Here is a 23,501-nt window from a genome sequence, read left to right as displayed (position 1 = left end):
AAATATAAACAGCTTCCGTTTTTATAACTTTGATTATTTGTGAAATAAAAGCCATCCTCAAAAGTACAATTAGAAACGGTGCTACTCCAACGTTGAGAACATCTTGATACCCTACTTTTTCAAAAAACTTTAAAAACTCGATCGCATTGTTTTTTTTTTTTTTATTTTTATTAATCAATTTTTTTTTTTTTTTTTTTTTTACATAGAAATGAATTTTAGCATATAATATTGGGAAAAATTATGTAATAGATTACGACGAATATGATTAATTTGTTAAGAATCCAAAAAAATTTTATTCATTTTCATTTTGGAGATCACTTTTAATTTTTACTCAGCCCAATTTTTCTAAAAAACTGCATCACATTGAGTGAGATAATATTGAAAAAGCATGTAATGTGCAGGCAAGTTCACCGACATTCGTTGCCTGTCTGACATGTTAAAATAAACCTGAAACATAAAAATTAGAATAATTAATAATATATATATATATATATTTATAAAAATTATGTTTATGCCTATGTTTCACACAGTAACCAAAACTAAACATCGTTACTTAATTAAAATAGCACAACCTTAAATTAAAAATATTTAAACATACCAAAAAATCATCAATGATGTCGAAGAACCGGTCCCGGCACATCGTAGCATCTTTTTTTCCGTTTACGAGAATTGGATCTTGAGAAATAATTCTGTAATAAAAAAAAAATTATTTTATAATTAATTAGCTTTAGATTAATTGAAATATAATTTTAATACTATACTACTTACTCCCATATGCCAAGGTCATCGTCTCGTAAACGATTAAACTTATAATCCGTCCCATGTTCCAGGAGACGAGAACGAACCATTGCATATTCTTCATTAAAAGTCCCTGTAATTAAAAGAAAAATAATTAATCAATCATAGAAACGAGTAAGAATAATAATTATATAATACAAAACTTACATTTGTTTGGAGAGATCATAGTGGCAAGTGATGATGCGATGGTAACCGGTGACGAATGAATAAATGAAGTGAACACTAAAAACAACTGAAATTCTCGATCGTAATTGTTACTTCTTAAATAAAAAATGACTGTCAAGATAATTGCTATACATATATAATAAAAAAATTAAATGAAATGCATATATATATATATATATTGTTGTATTCTTATATTATCTATACATTGACTTCATTTCCAGTTAAATACAGTTAAATATAAACACAAAAATTTAAAAAAAAATTCATAATCTCTCTAGAATAATTGATTCGTTAATTATATAAATTAAAATATATACATATATAGAATAATAAAATTTTTGAACATTAGTAAGTAATAAGTATATTTATTTTTGATGTACTTTTTTTTTATTAACAAGGGACAAAGTCTTCATTGTTACTAAAGGTACGAATTGATTTATATTTGTTTTTTTTTTAATACGAATTCACAGAATTTGTTTAATTAATATATTGGAAAATGAAATCATAATGGAGAAATGTACGATTACCAACAGAGAAAATCAAATGAAATCCTGAGCCAGAGTCTTTTGGAGTATTCCAATTAAATTCTTCATTAAATCCGTGAAAATTTCATTGGGAAATTTTTTAAGTAGCCTGTACTAAATAATAAATTTATTAATATTAATTGTTCATTAACTTTAGCGAATTTTTAAATCAATGAAATTATTACCATCCATAAATTAATGGCCAGTACTCGCAATGAAGAGAAAGTCCTCAGCCGGGATCCAACGTAATGCTCCAATTTAACATCCAATCAGCCTCGAGCAGATTTGCCCAGATAATAATCACCATAACTAGTACTGTTATAAATAATTGTTGATTTTTTTTTTTCAATTGATTTCATCTAATTTTTAGTAAGTGGAATTATTAACTTACAATACTTTATAACCAGCAGTCTTTGTAAAAATAGTATCCTCAGCCAGAGTCCACCAAAAACTTCAATTTCATCTTAGTGAATTTGTCCTAGAATTCGTCCTAGCTACCTGTATAATTTATAATATTTATTAAAATTTACTTTTTATTCATTCATCTTATTTACATTTTTAATAAATAAATTCATTACCTTATAACATCTTATAACCAGTAGTATCCGTAAATAGTATACTTAGCTAGAGTACTAGCAAGTGCTCCAATTGAACTTTTCCTCAGACTTATGCACATTTAACCTAAAGTCTGTGATTGTATATACTCTTTAATTGAAATCACTTAATTTTATTCAACTTTTAATTAATATTTCACGTTTAACACTGCACGCTACAGATCAGAAATTTTTAAATCACAATTATTACTTTTAATAACATTTTATTTATTTTAATTCATTAATTAAAGCTACACACTTTAATAAACAGTTCTTCACCAATCACAACATTGTTTTTTATATAAACAATTAAAAATTAATATTTATTTACTAACCCTTATGTTTGTTTACATATGTCATTGAACTATTAACCACTTTAAATACATTTCCTTTCACTTGGCCTAAGTTCACACTCCTCTATGCTCCCACTGTCGCCAACGGATGTTTTTCGCCTTAACTATGGCAACATACAGAGTGGTTGCAACTTTCAAATTTCTTTTCCAGGCATTAATGATGGCGATTGTACATAGCATCCAGTCGTATGTCAGATAGCAATGGTTACTTTAAACATATTACCCACTGCTATCTGCAGATAGCACCTGCGTCTATGTTAACATATTGAAGGTTACAGTGTAACGTAGTAGTGGCTTCTATGCGAGATAGTAATGAGTATTATCTGAGATATTTTTTCTCGTAACGACTTGAATAATTTTTTTTAGGAATGGCGCTTGTATTTATTATTGACAACGAACAAATAACATTGTTATCAAAACTAAATTAATTAGGACTTATTCAACTACGTTTGAGTATTTATTTAAATATATAATTATGAGTTTGTTAATTAAACTTTAAATATTATTTTATAAAATAAATTTTTTTCATGAATGATACATTGTGTGAGGATGAGATAGTAAAGTTATTATAATAATTACTATTATCATTAAATTAATAATAATTGTAATTTGATAATAATAATAATAATAATAATAATAATAATAATAATAATAATAATAATAATAATAATAATAATAATGATAATAATAATTTTAATAAATTTATTATGATAAAACAACAAAATTTGCTTTATAAAAAAAATTTTTAATTTAAGTGTTCATAAGTTAACTAACTCATATAATATCATTACACTGGTCCCAAAAATTAAGAGATAGAAAAAAAATTCGAAATTTTTGGGTGATTTTCAACATGCTGTAACTCGGTGAAAAATGGTCGTAGAAAAAAATTAAAAAAAAGCAAATTGTAGCCTCAAGTCAAATTTTTTTTTTTCAAAATTTTTTCTTTCGTTGTATCCGCAATGATTTATCATTGTCAAAAAAAATTCCTCAATTTTTTTTTACCGCCGGCATTAGCATTACCCAAAGCGTACTACGTGGAAGTTGCTCGGTCGGATTTACGTTTCTTATACACATGTCAGCGGTAAAAAAAAATTGAGGAATTTTTTTTGACAACGATAAATCATCGCGGATACAACGACAGAAAAAATTTTGAAAAAAAAAAAAAAAATTTTTGAAAATTTAATATAGTGGAAACCTAAACATGCAAACCTTCTCAATAAGACAATTTATAGATAAATTGAGAAAAATAGAGATAGCCCGAACTGGGAATTGAACCCAGACCATGTTAGTATCGCGACGAGTGCTCTACCAGTTGAGCTATCCGGCACTATACTATATTCCGTTCAATTTGATCTATAACTTACTGAGCTACATATTGATGCAAACTTTTTCAATAAGACAATTTATAGATAAATTGAGAAAAATATAGATAGCCCGAACTGGGAATCGAACCCAGACCATGTCGCTATCGCGCTGAGTGCTCTACCAGTTGAGTTATTCGGCACTATACTATATTCCGTTCAATTTGATCTATAACTTATTAAACCACACCGTCTATCCTAAAAAAATTTTTCTATCAAAACCCAATAATTTTGTCTTATAGAGAATGTTTTCCAGTTTTCAAAACCCTACTTCCATTCTCTGTATGACCAATATGTCGAAGTTATTGATTATCAAAGCCAAAATGGACTTTTTTGCTTTGATCAATGATAACTCGGCGCGAAATCGTCGAAGAGACTTTTTGAGGCCACCAAATTAAAGGGCATAAAATTTCGTAAAAGAGTCATAAAGTTAGATCATCCAAAAAAATTTATTGAAGTCCATAGATTTGTTGAAAGACGAGCAAAAATTTTGAATATTTTTTTTTCGTCGGATTTCTTAAGATTACTCTGGAACCGTGCATGATAAAAAATTTGAGGTCCAGATCTAGAAACTAGAGACTTGAGGCTACAATTTGCTTTTTTTAATTTTTTTCTTCGACCATTTTTCGCCGAGTTATAGCATGTTGAAAATCACCCAAAAATTTAGAATTTTTTTTATATCCTTTAATTTTTGGGACCAGTGTATTTATATAAATACGTAAAGAAATTGCCTGCAATAAATAAATTTTTTAATCTAATTAATTTTTTGTAATATTTCGCAGTACACCGTTTGTAGATTAAAGTAGTAAAAATTAAAATTAAATCTCAAAGTCGGGTCTTAGCGTGACGGAGCTTCGATGATTTTATTTTTCAGACTGGATTTCTCTTGATCGAGCAAAACTAGAATGGACTTTATCAATACGAGGCGTATGACGTCTGTAAAGCTAGCATTATCATTTGAGCAGAATCGCATGATTTTCGTTTATTAATTCAATGCTAATTAAGTGCCAATTTAATGCCGGTGTACGGAATTAAGTGCTTTATTTGGATCTAAGAAAATTGATACAATGCTAGCTTCTTATCAAGCTAGCATTGACGTCATGCATGATCAGTTCTGAACATATTTAACGCCTCACACATGATCATGTCTGTTTATGCTTAGTCAGACATGAACCAGCACGGTCATACATGATCAGGCCTGAAGTATTTAACGTTTCAGGCATGATCATGCATGAACGGGCATGATCATATCTGACATCAGACATGAACAGACATCATCAGGCCTGAATGTATTCAACGCTTCAGACATGATCATGCGTGAACACGCATGAACAGGCATGGCCATATCTGATATCAGACATGAACAGACATGATCATGTCTAATTTCAGGATTAATCATACATGATCATGTCTGAACATTTTTTCCCGGGAATACTGCTTGCAATAACTTCTTTTCCAAGTTATATCAACTACTCAACATTGATTAAGCCGAAGTAGTTACTAAAACTATTTTAATTTGTTGACACAAACTATAAAACGTAGTTATTATTACAATTACATCTTAAGTAGCGAAGACAATTTTTTTATAATTGTTGTAACCAGGTAAATATTGTTCGCAAAGAATAGTTGGTGTTGTTATTTTGTATATTAGTTTTGAGTACTACCGTGTAGTACCAGTGACTACAAAAACTAGTTCACAGAACTAATATTTAATACTTGTAACGTTGTAGTTCGGGCTACTATGCATTTTTCTCTCAGTGTAAATAAAACTGCAGGCTCTGTTTATATATTTGATTAATTTATCTATTTTGTGTTGAATATCCATTCTATGACTTACTGATGCCAAGTCAACCATTTTCACCACTATGGTCTATCTGCCTGTTAACCGACTTTAATGAAAATCATAGATATCGACAGAGCGTGCGATTGCGCAAATGATAGACTATTTATCATGTCCATGAATCTTCCATTCTTGTTGTCAGACAATTTTTTTTGGTTAGATTTAGATCAATTATTATAAAACATGAAACAACAAAGAATTGAACATTTTGCTCTTATTATTTGTATGAATTAAAATTTTTTTTTGGTAAAATATAAAAGTTTCTTTTTACACGTATGAGGAGTATTTTTGCGAAAATTCTCAGAAAAATCAGTAATTTTTATATTATAAAAAATAAAATTACATCAAAACATTCCATCATGAATACCAATGGGAACTAAGACTGCAGTGAATACTAAAAAATTACGAGCCACTAATCTCCAATCATTGGGAACTGCATATTGCGCAAGAATAAGTGTTAACTCATGAATCTGTGAAAAAAAAATTTTTATTTTTAATGTATCAAAAAAATAAAAAACTGAAGATTCAATATAATTCAAATACCTCATGACTAGCACATATAAAAATGAAAGAAGTAATGAGTAAATTAAGAACTGGAAATCTTGGAAGGAGCACAAGAACTCCATGAGTGTCGGCGGCAAGCCAAACATGTCCTTGTCCGACGAGAGTTTCTAAACTTATTTTCCCAAGTCCTGCTAAAAGTACAGAATACCTTCCTTTTAGAGCGAGTGAAGAATTCCTTAATATAATGTATCCAATAATCTTAAAGAATAAAAAAATTTTTTGTCTAAAATTTGATTAATCATAATTAGAAATTTGATAATCTAGTCATGTTACCGGTATAAATACGATGTAAGAATGAATTTCTTCGCATTCAGAAACAGATACACATAATAACGTAAACGCTGTATAAGCTGCAAGTGAAATAAGCGCTATTAAAGGAGTTAGAGCATTGCCAGGAATGTGATCAATCCGTTGAAGAGCTAAAAGTCCTCCTCCAAAAGCTATCCCAAAAGCCACACTGTATCTATCAACTCTCCAACGAGACCACCACTCCCGGATATCATCATCAGTCGTTACGAAAAGAGCTTTCCATGGTCTTGTAACAAAAACTTTTTCAAAAAAAACCTTAAAAAAAAAATATTGCTTTAGAATAAATAATCATAAAACAGTGTCTTATAACCAAAATTTTATTATCACCCTGGGAAAAAATTATTAAGATCCAAACCGATCAGTTATCCCTAATTCAAATTCCGATTGAATTCGATTAAAAAATTCCAATCGGATTCAATCGGGAATTTCTCTTTATCTTTAAATTGGAAAGTTCAATCAGAAAAATGATCCATAAAAATTTATTATTTTTTGATTAAATCTAATTAAAATATTTCAGTCGAATTGAATCTGATTGAATTGTAAAATAATCGGAGAAAACTATTATTTTTCGATTGAATTCGATCGATCAGTTAATCGGAACACTTTCAAGTGCATTCCGGTCGACTGATTGAATCTGATAGTTTCAATCGGAGTTATTAATCAGGGAAATCACCAAAGATCTAATTGTTTTGAAATTCAGACCTACCCATGTAACAATTTTCATTCCAAGTCGCTGGTCAAGGCACTGAACACAAGAATATTTTGATAGATACTACATGGACTTGCCCAAGATAACGTTCATAAGACAATTTTACGAAAGTATCTTATGAAAGACCCCTAGGTGTCAACGTCTTTAGATACTTATGCATCTGTCATAAGATATTAATGTCACAAGATTCTAAGACAAGATTAGTGTAGGACTTGCACATAATATTGTACAAAAGAACATTGAAGATGTCTTGCTCAAGATGTGTTAAGTTACTTACGCATATTTTGAGTGGGTCTTGCAACAGAAATTACTCGCAGACTCTAACGCATATTTGGCGCCAGATCTGCATTAGTATCTGCAAATAGTGTATGGTGCAAGTGATGCTCAAGTGACTGTACCAACACACTTTGAGCAAAATATCTTCTATGTTCATGTACAATTCGTCAAGTATACATTATGTTTTTACAAATTTTGTATAAGACTTGCAATTTAAAACTTTATACAATACGACCTCGTTATAAGACTATTAGTTTCTCTCTCAAACTATCGCGAAATCTGGTTTATAAAAAAGATAGCAAATAGTCTTATAAGGAGGTCCGACTGTACCAGAGTCTGCAGCAAGATCCATAGTCTGGTTCACAAGTGCCCTATTGTAAGAAATCTGGCCCAGACAGGGAAAATGATGTTTTTAGTCTTATTTGATTCAAAATGTCACCTTAAGGGCGGTTTTCAGTTCTACGTTGCCGACCGGGTTTAATAAAACTTAGTCCAACGAATTAACCCTCAGAGTACACTGGGAGTCATTTTGATCCCAGAATTTTTTTTTATCCCAAAATATTTCTCAAGTTAGGTTTGATTTTAATTAATTTTTTCACCAATAAAAATTAGTTAATTCGAAATAATGATAGTTGTATTCGAAAGAGCATTGTCTTACCCACAAAAAGCATCATGACCTGCATTCCGATAAAATGCACAGTTTTTGAGATATAACTCATCAAAAGTGAAGTGGGGTCAGTTTGACCCCGTGTGTACTCCGAAGGTCTGTTCGGAGGTGTTTACACCGAGGGTTAACTTAGAAAAACCTCACAGAATTTTATGAAAATTTACATACGTCTTTAAGATATTGTTATTTTATGGTAGGGTAATTTCTTTTGTTGATTAATATGAGAAAAAAAGGAATTTCTCGAAAAGTTATAATAAAAATCCACAGTAGATGCCTACTCAATATAAAGTCTTCTAATTAATTATGAATCATATTGTTTATCGTGAAATGGTCATAGAGACCAGATGCCTGAGACCCAATTACGTTTACCTGATAGACAAATTATTTGGATTAGATTAGTTTTATAATTAAATTATCTAAGCAAAAAAAGTAAATGATAAGATTATCATGAAGTCAGAAAATTCATAACAAATATGGCCACAGCTGATTTTTCTTTTGCTTTTAAGAGCAGGTAGTATCTACAGTATATTACTACAACTATCATTACGAATTTTTAATTGTAATCAGAAACGCATCACAGATGGAACTAGTAATCGTTTTGTAAATAAAAGGATTTGGGAAAAATAATGTACCTTGAGTTTGATCTGCCCGGGAAAAAATGATCAGATCTGATCAGAAATGAACAGGCATAAGTCTTCAGGTCTGATCAGATATAAAAATGACTGGCTCTGACCAGATCTGGCCAGGCATGTTCAGGTCTGATCAGGTATGTTCATGTCTGTTCGTGCCCATCCGGGTAAAAAAATTATAGATAAAAAATGGCCTTATATAATTATGTATAACTATTAGGGTGGTCGTTAAAAATTAAATTTTCTCAGGCGCCCCATAAAAAGCTTCTTTTTAATGAAAAAAAACGTGGGGAATTTAGTTTTTTCGTTTTAAGTAAAAAGAACACGTGCCGAAGGACGATCAAAGTTCATTTTTCACGGAGAAAAAAATATTGTGCTCACCACTCAACGGTATCGTGATATTCACTCTCCTCGGTTGGTTATACTTTGGATACGGAAAGTGTTGGTCTATCGGATCGTGATTATCGTGATCCAGGCGGATCCCGAAATCATAGAATCGTTTTGGTATAGTAACGATCCGTTCTGTTATAATAATGTGTAAGGGTCTGCCCTGGCTTCCTCGTACCAGGAGATTCGGACAGCCCTTCTGAAAATGCTCGTGTGGACGTTAAGCACCGGGTTCGAAAATGCCTGATATAGCCGAGTACGCGGCTCGATTTAGGATAGGGAAAATTGGTTGATATAATTAAAGAATAAATATAAATATAAATATAAATATTTTATTACAATTAATTGTTTCTTTATTTAACATGAATAATTGAAGTTAGAAGTCTTCGGAAAAATATTTTATAAATTTAGCTACAGAAGCTTAACAGAATTCTACTGCGCATGCGCGACACTCTTTCGTCGGGTGCCTGATGATTTTTACTCGGATACCCGCGATACCGAAACTCAAATTTTTATTTTATTTTCTTGTCCAGAATTAATATTTATAATTATTAATGACGGCGTTAAACTTAATTAGGATTATTCGTACAGTAACGAGGAAAGTACTGACAGTGAATAAAAGTCCTGCATGCACAGCGATTAAATAAATCAAATAAAATCAATCAGATATATATATATATATATATATATATATATATATATATATATATATATATATATATATATATATATATATATATATATATATATATATATATATATATATATATATATATATATATATATATATATATATATATATATAAATGAAGTTGATAAAAGACGATAAAGTTATTTAGGAAATTTTCCCTTCCGTGTTTGACAAATTTTGTTGTAAAATAAATTTAACCTCTATGCCAAAGAACTTACATCAACTTGTCCCAGGTGTTGAGCCATGTTCCTGATCCTCCTTGGACAAAACTGGACGGGAAAACGAAGACCAAAAGAAAACTTCACAAGAAACAGACTTAACTAAAGGCGTCTGCCTGACAATTAAACTTTTCACAGTTAGATTCAGAGAACAATCAGTACTGCAGATTGAGCGACTGCTCAGCTCGGCTTCCAGCTTACGTTTCCTTTTTTTTGAAAATGAGTTTGACGACGAGGTGCGTTGGGCCTCTACCCCCACCGTTGCGCGAAGCAATTAAAATTTGGTCGTCGCAATGGCTGGTGCGTAAGATAATGAGACGCGAAATTTAATTTGACTGACCTGGCAGTCGAATGTTAAGTCACTCCGTCACAAATGGCAAACGCCCATAAAAAATTTGAGATTAAAATAGATGAATTTTTAACTTTAATTTCATTACAATTTTATTTTTAGTTCAAATTAGTAATTGTTGATAATTCTAACAAGCACAGTAAAAAATTATTATTTAATATCAAGAAATGTAAAGTAATAGAATATGTGCGTTATAAAGTTTAATAACTTGGTTATGAGTGGTGGCGCTTGAGAAGTAGATCGCGATAATCACGATCCGTTTTGGTACGATATGGATACGTTAACTGACGATCACTATACATTTAAGTATATTTACAATCCGTAAAATCATTATAATAAGTATCTAGTGTTTCATTCATATCGATATTTTGTGATGGGATCAGTGCGGACCAGTTTTTTTTGTGATTTACTTATTACTATTTTTACTTATAACTATTATTTTTATTACTATTTTTCTATGAGTTACTATTATTATTTAAATATGACTAGTATTAATGCCACAGTTTATTCTTATATCTATGACTTAATTGCTATTGTGATTATTACTACTTATTACTATTTGGGATATATTACTATGACTTATAATTAGTATTATTATTATTACTATGACTACATTTGTTTACTTATGACTAAACTTAAAACTATGGTGCTTAGTTTAATTACTATTTGTACTTAAAAACTATTTTTTTTATATTAACTATGACTAGATTAACTACGTTACTTAATTACTCCATTACGATTATAACTATTACTACTACTACTTAATTACTACATGTTTATTTATGATCTACTATTTGTGATTCAATTACTATTGATCTCGATATACTTTATACTATTACTATAATTATGTGATTTATTATTTACTATGGCTGTGTTATATTATTACTAAGATGTTGTGTGATATTACATAGGTACGAGTGTATAAGTATGAGTATAGGGATACGCGCCGAGTGAAAATTATTCTAAGTCCCGAGCCGACAGAATCAAAGGGAAAGAAAAAACGTGAAAAATAATTCCATGTGAATCTTTTAAAAGATTCAAGAGATCGAAAGAAATATAAAATAAAATAAAATTATGAGAAATAATGTGTGAGAGCTGAAATTAACTTAGTATTTTAATCGCGTATTCTTCCATTCTCTTTCCATTCGCTCGCGAGAACGTAAGCCGTACGGCTAACTTCTCCGTATTCAATATTTGCTCAAACTCTTAAACACATTCTTTTTCTCTCCAAATCATTTTTATATTTCGTTTAAAGTATATTTTTCAATTCCCGTTGATATTACCGCACAAAACTTAGAAGAAATTCAGTCTCTTGACATATTATTTTGTAATTTTCTGTTTCCCTTTGATTTAGTCGCCCAGGGACTTAGAATAATTTCTCGATCGCCACGCTTAAGCAAGCGACGCTAGAGGGCGATGAAATTTATCCCTTTTCGTATGTGTGGCGGATGGATCAGGTAATAAAAGCGCTCGTAAAGGCCGTATTGGCAACTCAGTCTCCCGAGACGTTTTCTGGAGGAAGACCATTCCCTGGACAACATCTGGAACTTCGACTATCCCGAGTCCGACCAGACCAAGGTAAGCAAAATTTGATTCTCGGGGAGATGTGAGGGTCCCCACTCTGAGGCCTTCTGCCAAGGGGTGGTAGGTGAAACTAGCCGATTAGGTGCGGGTTAGACGGAGACCATCCACTTACCCTCGGAGAAGGGGAATTCGTGCAGGGCCGACGGGGAAGTCGACCAGACACCCCTGAAGCACCCGGGAGAGGGTAGAACCGCGTCACTAGTCCGCGTAACTTTTTTGTGTGTGAATTGACCGCGTAATCGTGATTTAAATAATTAATTACTGTAGAGGTAGTAGAACCAGGGCTCGAAACCCATGTAGAGTGTTGATTTGAATAAAATTTAAATCGTCATATTTAATATTGTCTGTCTCTTTGAAGACCCCTTTTGTTTTCTACCCTGGACTCCGGCGAGCAGTACCCGAGCCAAAAGGGGTAGTTTGTGTTCTAACTTGCTTACTACGATATTTCAGTGAACCAATTTTATTTGCATTGATCTAAAGTAATATTTATTAATTAATACTGGCTAATTATTAAATTCAGATTCTTATCAATTTACTGGTTCATCTTTTCTGGTTAAGTGTGGTTCATTTTTTTGAATTATCAATTAATTAATAACTTTTCATTGGCAACTGAAAGTAACCCCAGTTTTGCCCGTTATAATATATATCGTGAAAATCAAGTAACAATTTAGTACTAATCACGATACTCCGTTGGTGAGCGATAAGCGCAATATTTTTTTTCCGTGTTCGATACAATCGCGGTTTTTTTTAAATATCTCATAAAATATGCAGATTAAAGGAAAAAACCACAGGAACAATTTTGTAGGAAATTAAAGTCTTGACAAAAAAGTCATGTTCATTTTATTTTATAAAACGTGTATTTGTGAAGATATTTCAAAAAAACGTTTCTAGATCTTATCAATTGGGTATTTTAAGGATAACGAATGTTAAAAATAACGTGTTTGCATAAATATAGACAACTTCATAGCTCGTAACATCAATTATTAAGGCTTGTTACAGTTTCTGTATACTTAGAAAAATGTCATATCCAGAATTTGTAATCTTTAAAACGATCAATTTATCAGATCTCAAAAAAGGTTTTTCAAAATATCTTCCAAAAAACACAGTTTTTAGAAAAAATGGACATGACCTTTTTTGTCAAGAATTTAATTTCCTACTAAATTGTTCCTATGGTTTTTTCCTTTAATCTGCATATTTCATGAGATATTTAAAAAAAATAGATCTATCGGTTGACTCTACGGACCAGCCCCAAAACTTCTCGCTGTTTTCGAGCTCCTTGAGCTCGAAAACATTGTTGTAAATACATTTTCGAGCTCTTCGAGCTCGAAAATACTTTTTATACCTTTAGTTTCAAAAAAACCGTTTTTAGCATTTCTTTCTCCCACGATATCTCTCAAACGCATCAACCGATTGAGATGGTTAAGGTGACAATAGATGCGTTTTATTGAGTTCTAGTCCTTATTAAATTCAGAAATTGATCAGATGAGTCACTTCAAAGATAATCGAAAAAAACTTTTTAACTTCCCGCTAAAAAAATCGATGATTTTCAAAAATTTCGGGAAGTTATTGTTTTCACCCCGATTTTCGAAAATCGAGTTTTCATCAGATGTCGACGTTTTGAGGTCCTAGGAAGCTATTCTGACTATTTTCAGAATGATGTCCGTGTGTGTGTGTGTGTGTGTGTGTGTGTGTGTGTGTGTGTATGTAAACTCTTTGTAACTTTATGGGTGAGGTGGCAATCGAAAAAGCTTGTTGGCCATCAACTTTTCTGAAAATTTCAGATTATTTGATCGAATAGAGTCGAAAATATTTGCGAATTACGAAAAAAGAAGAAATTTTTTTTTTAGTTTTTTATTGATTTCTCAAAAACGACTTATACGATCGACTTCAAATTCTAATCAGCTCTAGTATTCAATAAAACGCGTCGATTGCCTACTCAAACATCAAAATCAGATGATTCGTTCTTGAGTTATCGCGGGAGAAAGAAATGGTGAAAAACGGTTTTTTCTAAATATTTTCGAAACGACTGACGCGATCGATTTCAAATTTTAATCAGCTCTGGAATTCAATAAAACGCGCCGATTGCCATGTCAACTATCAAAATCGATTGATTACTTCAAAAGATATTGGCGTTAAAAAGTTAAAAAAATAACATTTTATGATATTTTTCCGGATAAATCATAATGTAACGTATTAAAATGTGCCTGATATCATACCAACTCATCTTTTTTATGGTTTCTTTCGATCATATAATGTCATCGAACTTAGTTTTTAGTTTAAATCATATTATCAACAAAAAAATCGATAAAACGTAGTTTTTAATATTTTTATCGGATATTTCATATTTTATTATTTCTTACATGAATCAAAACTTATTTAAATCTTGATTTTGATCCCTGACATTGATTTCTGCCTCAATACACTTATTTTACTGAACATAATCAGGAACTAAATTTTAAAAACCGCTTCATTGATGATTTTTGATTTTTAAACTTTCAAACTTCTGCATAACAGGTAACTTGCTAGAGCTTGAAAGATCGTAAAAAAACAATTGCAAGTGATAGCATTTTCGAGCTCGAAGAGCTCGAAAATATATCTACACTAATGTTTTCGAGCTCTTTGAGGTCGAAAACAGCGGGAAGTTTTGGGGCTGGCCCGCAGGGTCAACCGACGCCCAGATTTTTTTTACTATTTCTTTCTCCCGTGATAACTCTCGAACGAATTATCCGATTTTTATGGTTGAGGTGGCGATCGACGCGTTTTATTGAGTTCTAGAGCTGAATAGATTTTAAAGTCGATCGTATGAATCGTTTTTGAGAAATTAATAAAAAACTAAAAAAAAAAATTTTTTTTTTTTCAAATTAGCCAATATCTTTGAGTCTACTTGGTTAAACGATCTGAAATTTTCAGATAAGTTGATGGCCAAAATTCTCTTTCGGTTGCCGTCTTAACTATTCAAATTGGTTCATTAGTTAAAAAGATATAAAGAGTTTGCATACACACAAACACACGGACATCATTCTGAAAATAGTCAGAATAGCTTCCTAGGACCCCAAAACGTCGACATCAGATGAAATATCGATTTTTGCAAATCGGGGTAAAAACAATAACTTCCCGAATTATTCGAAAATCGTCGATTTTCTTAGCGGGAAGTTAAAAAACGCGATTGTATCGAAAAATGAACTTTGATCGTCCTTCGGCACGTGTTCTTTTTACTTAAAACGAAAAAACTAAATTCCCCACGTTTTTTTTTTCACTAAAAAGAAGCTTTTTACAGGGCGTCTGAGGAAATTTAATTTTTAATGACCACCCTAATAACTATATACAATTATATATAATTATTTCTATAAAAATAAATAAAAAAATAAAAAATTCAGGCGTGTGCAGGATTTGAACCGTGGTCTCTGATTCAGAAATCTAATCTGGAATAATTCAAACACGATTCAAAACAATTTAAAGTTGGCAAAATTAACTATATCTAGGTATACACTCTACCATGGATTGAATCATTCTAAATTAGATTTTTGAATCAGGGGACCTCGCACTCGAAAGTTTAACCCACTATTCGTTGACCTGAGAGATTGACTTGAAAAGTAAGTTTCGTATGAACTCGAAGTAATAAAAATCTTATGCGTGGTAGATTCTTGGTCAACAAAATTTTATATCTAATTTATTAATTATTGATTTATAGTTACATGTATTCAGTCACAAGCTTGATCATTTTCGAAAAGCTTAGTGTACTTTCGCTATATCCGGGAATTGCCGAACTCGTTACTGACTGCAAGTCACAATAGTGCCGGGTTACTCGCTATCTCGGCCCGGTACATACAATTTCTAACTCATGGCCGTATCAAGACGCCATGAGAACCCGGTACAAGCCGGCCAATCATATAATTCGTTTTATATTGACCAGCCAATGAGAGACTTCGCTATCAACTACTTCCTGTTGGCGCGCTTCTAAGCCAATTGGAAAATTCGTCTCATACAGCAAGGCTGCCACGTTCCTATCGAGTGGCAACGAAAAAGAAGACGCCTGCTCAAGCCATTAACGGACATCGTGGATTGTTCAGTGCAAATACAGCTATCCCTCTAACCGCTTCGCCTTGCTAATTTAATTCTTGTATGATATAAGTCTAAACCACTCTGCTAGTTATCCTCAATATTTAGTCAGTAAATTAAGGCTGCTATTTATTAAGAATAAATAAATTGTTATTCGCGTGTAATTATTTTCCAAATTAATTTCCGTGAATCTAATCGCTCTCAACCACGTGTTAATTTTTATACGTGAGTTTTAAGTCGCATTCGCTCAGTAATATTAATTCTCACAGGTTTTTAGTGAATATATTGTTAATAAAATATCTAATTAATAATCTGTAATTTTTGTGTTAATCTTTAGTTATTGAATCAACCACGCCTACACCAGAATCCTTTTGTGCATTTTCTCAATTTTAGAATATGAAATTGTATATAAGTTATATATAATTATAACTAAGTTAGTTTGTAACGGGGTAAATTCGTATTTACCGCGTTCAATTGAGTTTAAAATAAAATCTATTATGCGCACTGTCGGTCATGTGACATTACCACTTCGGGTATTCCGGGTAGGTAGCGACTAGTCGTCCGGAAATGGAAATTTCACTTGCTCGACCGTCGACCCCACCTAGAGTTAAGTAGGAGAGAAAAAAGGACAACTATAGTCAAGAGTGAGCGAGCAATTAAAAACGGGGACCGGAACGAGAATCGGGCATTAACCATCGGGACGTCCGAATAGAGAGGTGGAGAGACAAAGTGACGAGACAACCGACGCCATAACAGACGCTGTTAATTTAATTAACAGGTAATTAATTAATTATTAGCTTGAGTTTATTGTGGAACCAAGCGATGAAAATCTTGATTATTAATAACAAATACCAGGCAGTTAGCCGGTATTTTATATAAAAACTTTACTGATTGCGTCTGATTGAACAGGTTGAAGGAGAGTAAGGAGAGAGAAAGAGAGAGGAGAGTAAAAACAGAGAGAGAGACGGAACCAAAAATTAGACCAGACAATTACGAGAACAAGGAAATTAATCAGACAAAACCCGGACAGAGACACGACGGAAAGATCTGGAGATTTTTACTGGAGAGGTATTTATAAAATTTATTCCAGGCGGGAAGCCGGAAAATTTTATTAAATACTTGGCATACGTTAATATCGTCGCGTCTAAAGAAAATTCTCGCGAATTAAATTAAAGTAAATTAATAAATTAAATTTGGATATAATTATAAGATTTTAGAAATTAATTAACTCCAGGCAGGTAGCCGGAGCCATTGCGTTAATAAAATATTTCCAGGCAGGTAGCCGGAATTTTGCTAGAAGTTTCCAGGTGGGTCGAGTGACGCGCGCACCGGAACTGTTGAATCTAGTCATAGACGCTAGTCAATTATTAATTACTTATAAATAAAATTTAATAAAAATAATAAATTAAGAATATCAATTAAAATTGTCTGGGGAAAATAAGAGAAGTCCGTAGTCGAAGGCGTCGTAAAATTAAATAGGAGAATTTACGTAATTAAAGAAATTATAATTAATTAAAAAGAAGGCAGAAATAATATAAGAATAATTATCGCGGTGATAAAAGTACCTGAAGTAACGCGTTATTAAATTAATGAGTGAAGGTTGTGATATTAAAATAAGTGATGAGAAATTGAAAGGAAATAATACTCCATAAAATAGGAAAGGAAAATCAATTAATAAATTAATTAAAAATTATATAATTCTCTAAATTAATTAAATTATTAATTGCGGAAAATTAATTTAAGAAGTGTGTGTAAAATAAGTCCAGGGGACCGAGGGAGTGAAATAAATAAGAAGTTAAGGAAAAATATTAGTAATTAAGTGTCGCGAAGGTTAAGCGATTTTTAATCATTGTGTGTGTGAGTGTGTGGAAATGCCAAAGGTAGTTGGCTAATTTAGTAATTAAGTGTCGCGAAGGTTAAGCGATTTTTAATCATTGTGTGTGTGAGTGTGTGAAAATGCCAAAGGTGGTTGGCTAATTTAGTAATTAAGTGTCGCGAAGGTAAAGCGATTTTTAACCAGAGTGGGAGTGTGTGGTAACGCCAAAGGTAGTTGGCTGGTTTTATTAATAAAAATTATTGCGGGTAAATAAATAAAAGGTTATAAGGTTTAATGAAGTTATAAAGGTTATAAGGTTTTATGTTAAGGTCAATTAATGTCATAAGGTTTAATGTTATAAGGTCATAAGGTTCTAAGGTTATAAGGTTTAATGTCATAAGGTTTAGATAAGAAGTTATAAGGTTTAAAAAGGTATAAAATAAGGTTTATAAAAAGGTTATAAGTGAAGTTAAAATTATAAAGGTCAATTGGGTCATGAGAAAATAAAAAGGTTTAATTGGTGAATTGAAATAGTAAATTATTTATAAGTTATCCTTCCTCATCCTTCTCTTACAATTAAATAAAATTACACCGACCCTGATGATCTAAGATCCGGTTCTGGGAGGCCGTTATCACTTCCAGTGGCGCCCTTAAAAAGGTAATTTAAGGACGACCAGAGTAACAGCATAGCCCTGTTATAAGTTATATTTAATTATTACTAAGATTGTAAATTTAATACCATACATCAAGCTTGATCAGACATGAACAGGCATGGACAAAATGACCAGGCATGGTCAGGTCTGATCATTTTTTCCCGGGTAGTTTTAAAATGACTTTGATTCGTATGTATGAATTCGACTCGATTGGCTGCATTGGGTTCGCCCAAGGCCTTATAATATATATATATATATATATATATATATATATATATATATATATATATATATATATATATAGGGCATTCCACGCCAAAGTGGAATTTAAGAATTTTAATTTTTATTATTTTTTGATATTTTTTCATTTTTCAAAATTTTAAAACTCAAAAATAACGCGAAAAAATTTTTTAAAAAAATTATTTGTATTTGTTATCTAAAAGTACATGGAATAACGAAACTTTTTTATTCTTTGAGCTTTTTTATTTAAAATATTTTTCAAAAAGTTATAAGCAAGAAACCATGATAAGAAAGGTTTTTTTAAAAATTTCGTATCTTTTGAACCAATGATAAAAAACAAATCTCAAAATTTAGGAGGATGAATTTTTTGATGATTACTAAAAAATATCAAAAACGACGGAAATTAAAAATTAAAACTCTTAAAACCGTCCGATTTGGCGTGGAATGCCCCATATATACTACAAAAAAAAAACAAAATAAATAAAAAAATTTGTATAAATTTATTTTTCGAAGCCTATGTGTACTTTTTAGGTAGAAGGAATTTTGTCAAAACCTATTATAATTAGTTGAGTAGAGTTCGAAAATACCATTCGTTGAAAACTTTAGGTATGTATATATATATGTGTCATTCCACAGAATAAAGTTATTTTTACGGGATGGCCCTCATCGATTCGGTTTAAACTTTGTGGAGCTGTTCTATATATTAAAAAAAAAAAATTCTTTGAAAATTTGAGCCCTTAATATGCAACTGTTTCAAAGTTATGATTTTTTTGATTTTTAAAATATTTTTGTTATCAACTCCTTCATTAATTTTTTCTAAGGAAAATTTTTTTTTTCAAAAATGAGTATAGAACAGTTTTTTGTAGGAAAAATTCTCAGCCTTCCAATGAAAATATCAATTTTTTATTTTAACTTACAAAAGAATGTGCTTATTTTTCGTTCGAACAAAATTAAATAAAATATAAACTCACTATGATTAAATGACTTTAATTCGTAATTTTTTTGAAGATGTTGGTATATTTTTAACACAAATATATCCTAAGTTATCAACAATAGGTGTTAAAGGGTGTACTGCTTGTGTTTCTTTCATCGTGTTTGACTCCAAGTATCGTACATCTAAAACATTTATTTCCTACAAAAAGTCACCATTCCCTGATTAAAAGAAACGATTCAAAATGATTTGTAATGTTAAATGTCCATAAAAAGGGTGATTAAAAAGTATTCAAAAGCATTAAAAAGTATGTAAAATTTATTTTTCAATCGTTTTAAGTCGTTTCTTTTAATAAGGGTTGGTTATAAAAGTGAAATCAACGCCGGTAAAATTTTAAACATAAATCTTGCGGTGTGAGGATATGTTTTCTGGTATGTATCTGCAGTAAAACTCTGACAACAAAAATTATAAAACTATTTTTCATGATACCAGCATCAAAGCTTCAAGTTTAGGGATTAGTAATTTGAACTTTGATTCTTGGGTTTAGTTCAAAAATGATTTCAGGCTATTGATGTTATCTCCCTTAGTGACAGTTCTAACTTTGTCAACAAGTTTTATAAAAATTTGTGTAAATAATAAAGAGCATTTATGGTTTTTATTTAATTATAAATTGCAAATCATAAGCTACGCATAGACTTATGGTTGAACACACCATCGATCTTTAATTAACTTAATTCTAACTGGCTGCTGCCACTGAAACTAATTTTTAATGCACGTAATCATGAAAAAAATAGTGTGTAACACGAGATGAAACACGTCTTCGGATTGCAGTTATTGTCAGCTTTTGCCTACGGCTTGAGCAGCCTACTTCACTCTTGTCTGATATCGTTTTGTTTCATCTCTTGCCACACACTGAACTATTACAGTTTGATAAAACTAAAAATTCAATGACTTGTATTTAAATAACTATTGATTTTTTCAAACAAAAAATATGCAAATCGTGAAAATTACATATTTTGTGGAAAAAAGTTTCAGCTTTCAGAAAAAAATATCAAATTAGATGTATCAAGCGCCGCACAGTCATAAAAACCGTTTTTTCTACTTTAATTCAATTTTAAAAGGTTTTCCGTAAGTCAGAATAAAAAATTGATATTTTCATTGGAAAGTTGAGAATTCTTCCTACGAAAAATTGTTATGCGCTCATTTTTTAAAAATAAAATTTTTTCTTCAAAAAAATTAATGAAAAAGTTGAAAACAAAAATTGTTTAAAAATTAATAAAAACATAATTTTGAAACAGCTGCATATTAAATGCTCAAATTTTCATAGAATTTTCTTTTAATATATAGAACAACTCCACAAAGTTTAAACCAAATCGATGAGGGCCGCCCCGTAAGAATAACTTTATTTGGGTAACACGACTTGATTTCCTCACGACATAATCTCCCTATGACTAAATCTCTCCAGAACAAAATCTCTTCAGGATAAAATTTCTAAAATTATTTTTATCAGTTTAATTCCTAATGGTCAAGGATATTCAATAACTTTATTTCATACATGTATGTGGAACATACTCTATATATTTATGAAATACACATTAGGGCGGGCCAAAAAGAAGAACTAATTTTTTCTCTTTAGTTGTCGTGAAAATATCGTTAAAGATGATAAAAAAAAAATTCCGGTAAAGTTTGAGCCCTTAATATTAATATTAAGAGGTGACGCTTCGTGATTTTTTATTTCCCATTTAAATAACATGGAAAAAAATAATATTTTAGTTTGGAATTTTTTACCTCGGCAATGACTCATTTACAAGTGAGCTTAGCACAAATTTTTGTATGGAATTTAACGCTCTAGAAAAAAACTGACTTATCATTTTTTGATAAATTTATCTGTTCAAAAGTTAATTGAGTTCAAAGTCAAGTTAGAGTAAATTTCGAGATCTTTCTACTTTTTCGGCGAAATTATCGGACTTATGAAAAAATGTTATAGAATTATTTTTGTAGACAATTTTATTTCCTAAAATTTATCTTTGATAAATTTTTTCGAAATCCCTTTTTTTTCTTAGTTATTTACATTTTAATGCCAAGCTCCTAAAAAAATCGTGTTCTAATCGATTTTAAGAACTTGGCATTGAAATGGAAACAACTAGAAAATAATGCAAAAATTGAAAAAAATGTATTCATGATGATTTGTAGAAAATAAAATTGTCTACAAAAAAGATTCCATGACATTTTTTCATAAGTCCAATAGTTTCACCGTAAAAGTGAAAAGATCTCGAAATTTACTCTGGCTTGACTTCGAGCTCCAATAACTTTTAAATAGATGAGTTTTTTGAAAAAATATAAGAGAGTTTTTTTATAGAGCGTTAAATTTCCTACAAAAATGTATGCTAAGCTTATTCGTACAATGAGCTATTGCGAAGGTAAAAAATTCCAAACTAAAAAAGATTTTTTTTTCATGTTATTCAAATGGGAAATCAAAAATCACGAAGCGCCACCTCTTAATATTAATATTAAGAGCTCAAACTTTACCAGAATTTTTTTTTATCATCTTTAACGATATTTTCATGGTAACTAAAGACTAAAAAATTAGTTCTTTTTTTGGCCCACCCTAATACACATAAAATGTGAAAAAAAACCTGAATACGATTCCAGTCATAAGTGTAGAAATCATAATAATTACATAGATTATCAAAGATCTTGTATATAGAGATCGTGTCCAGCAGATTTTGTTCTGGAGAGATTTTGTCCTGAAGAGATTTCGTCCCGGAGAGATTTTGTCGTAGGGAGATTTTGTCCAGACGATTTCGTCTGGGGAGATATCATGGTGGAACCCTTTATTTGGTGGAATGACCCATATATATATATATATATATATATATATATATATATATATATATACATATGTAGCGTTGCTACAGTAATTACGATCAATTGATTTCAGCAATCTACGCCGAAGATCGATTTTTTCATATTCCGTCTCTACCTCATTCGGAGATATACAATAAGCTATACCGCTGGACTGCGTACACGCATCCAAGCATTCGTGTTTTGTATTCTCAAATTTTACTGTGTTTAATACGTTGGTTAAATAAAACATTTATTTAACATTATTAGTTGGTTTAAATAATTTTTTTGTTTAATTTTTAATTGTTTTCTAGTGTATAGCCGCAATTACGGCCTTTTACACTTTTTGCCTTTATATCGCAAACTGCTTTACTTCTCTTTCTCTGCCTTCCGTTGTGCGACTGTGGCCCGACTTGTGCTTATACTGTTCTGTATCATTACGGTAATACCCTATCCCCCACCTTGACTGTGAGAGTATAGGGGCAAGGGAAACAACAGAGAAAACTATTGTCAGTACAGTTCGGTTTGGGTGAGGCTCTAGTGATCGATAAAATCCCCATTTTACTCACCACTGGATCTTCATCCCGCGCCTAGCGATCAGAGACCTCCGTTCGAACCCGACGTGTGGCTAAACGGTCACCCAGCCAAGTAGTGATCATGCTCGATGCTACTTAACTTCGGTGATCGCCCAAGCCACGCGCGTGCCGAACGGCTGCCTCAGCCGCCTCAGTTGGTTTAAATAATTTATCTATTATATTTAATTTTTACCCTTAACCGCTAAATTGGTGACCCCGACGTGATCTCTTTTTTAAGGGAAGCGTCGAACACGTTCATTACACGGTGTAAAAATTCCGCGAGTTCTCACATCGTTTTGCCGCGAATATTTTGTCGCTTTGCCGTTTAATCGGCGAGACCTTGATTTTTTATTCACAGTTAATTTT

At 31.3% G+C, this 23,501-nt stretch overlaps 1 protein-coding gene and 1 long non-coding RNA gene across 10 annotated transcripts in view; both read right to left on the bottom strand.

Moving 5' to 3' along the window:
• Nucleotides 1-220: 220 nt before the first annotated feature.
• On the bottom strand, nucleotides 221-2,953 carry LOC128667783 (uncharacterized). 4 transcript variants are annotated; one of them, XR_008403742.1, is made up of 8 exons: nucleotides 2,416-2,947; nucleotides 2,066-2,256; nucleotides 1,879-1,985; nucleotides 1,673-1,802; nucleotides 946-1,601; nucleotides 769-871; nucleotides 599-689; nucleotides 221-447 (listed from the first exon to the last, which is right to left on the bottom strand). It is a non-coding gene; the product is annotated as an uncharacterized LOC128667783 (long non-coding RNA). The 4 variants fall into 4 exon arrangements; XR_008403741.1 differs by having other exon boundaries at nucleotides 769-856; nucleotides 2,066-2,953; XR_008403739.1 differs by having other exon boundaries at nucleotides 2,066-2,952.
• A 248-nt stretch (nucleotides 2,954-3,201) lies between these two features.
• LOC103580488 (N-acetylneuraminate 9-O-acetyltransferase) overlaps nucleotides 3,202-23,501 on the bottom strand; it is a 37,922-nt gene continuing 17,622 nt past the window's right edge. For 4 of the 6 annotated variants that reach the window (XM_014443686.2, XM_053739588.1, XM_008562236.3 and 1 more), the window contains 3 exons: nucleotides 6,472-6,762; nucleotides 6,178-6,396; nucleotides 3,202-6,104 (listed from right to left, as the gene is read on the bottom strand). In XM_014443686.2, the coding sequence (XP_014299172.1) occupies nucleotides 5,979-6,104; nucleotides 6,178-6,396; nucleotides 6,472-6,762 (636 nt within the window). In that variant the 3' untranslated portion in view covers nucleotides 3,202-5,978. The remainder of the gene's footprint in view (nucleotides 6,105-6,177; nucleotides 6,397-6,471; nucleotides 6,763-23,501) is intronic. The other 2 variants (XM_008562233.3, XM_008562238.3) reach the window with 1 other exon arrangement.

The sequence above is a fragment of the Microplitis demolitor genome, chromosome 5 (genome assembly GCF_026212275.2).
Source record: "Microplitis demolitor isolate Queensland-Clemson2020A chromosome 5, iyMicDemo2.1a, whole genome shotgun sequence".
NCBI classification, from domain to species: Eukaryota; Metazoa; Arthropoda; class Insecta; order Hymenoptera; family Braconidae; genus Microplitis; species Microplitis demolitor.
Note: the sequence above shows the minus strand (reverse complement) of the source record. Positions and strands in the feature narration are given on the sequence as shown.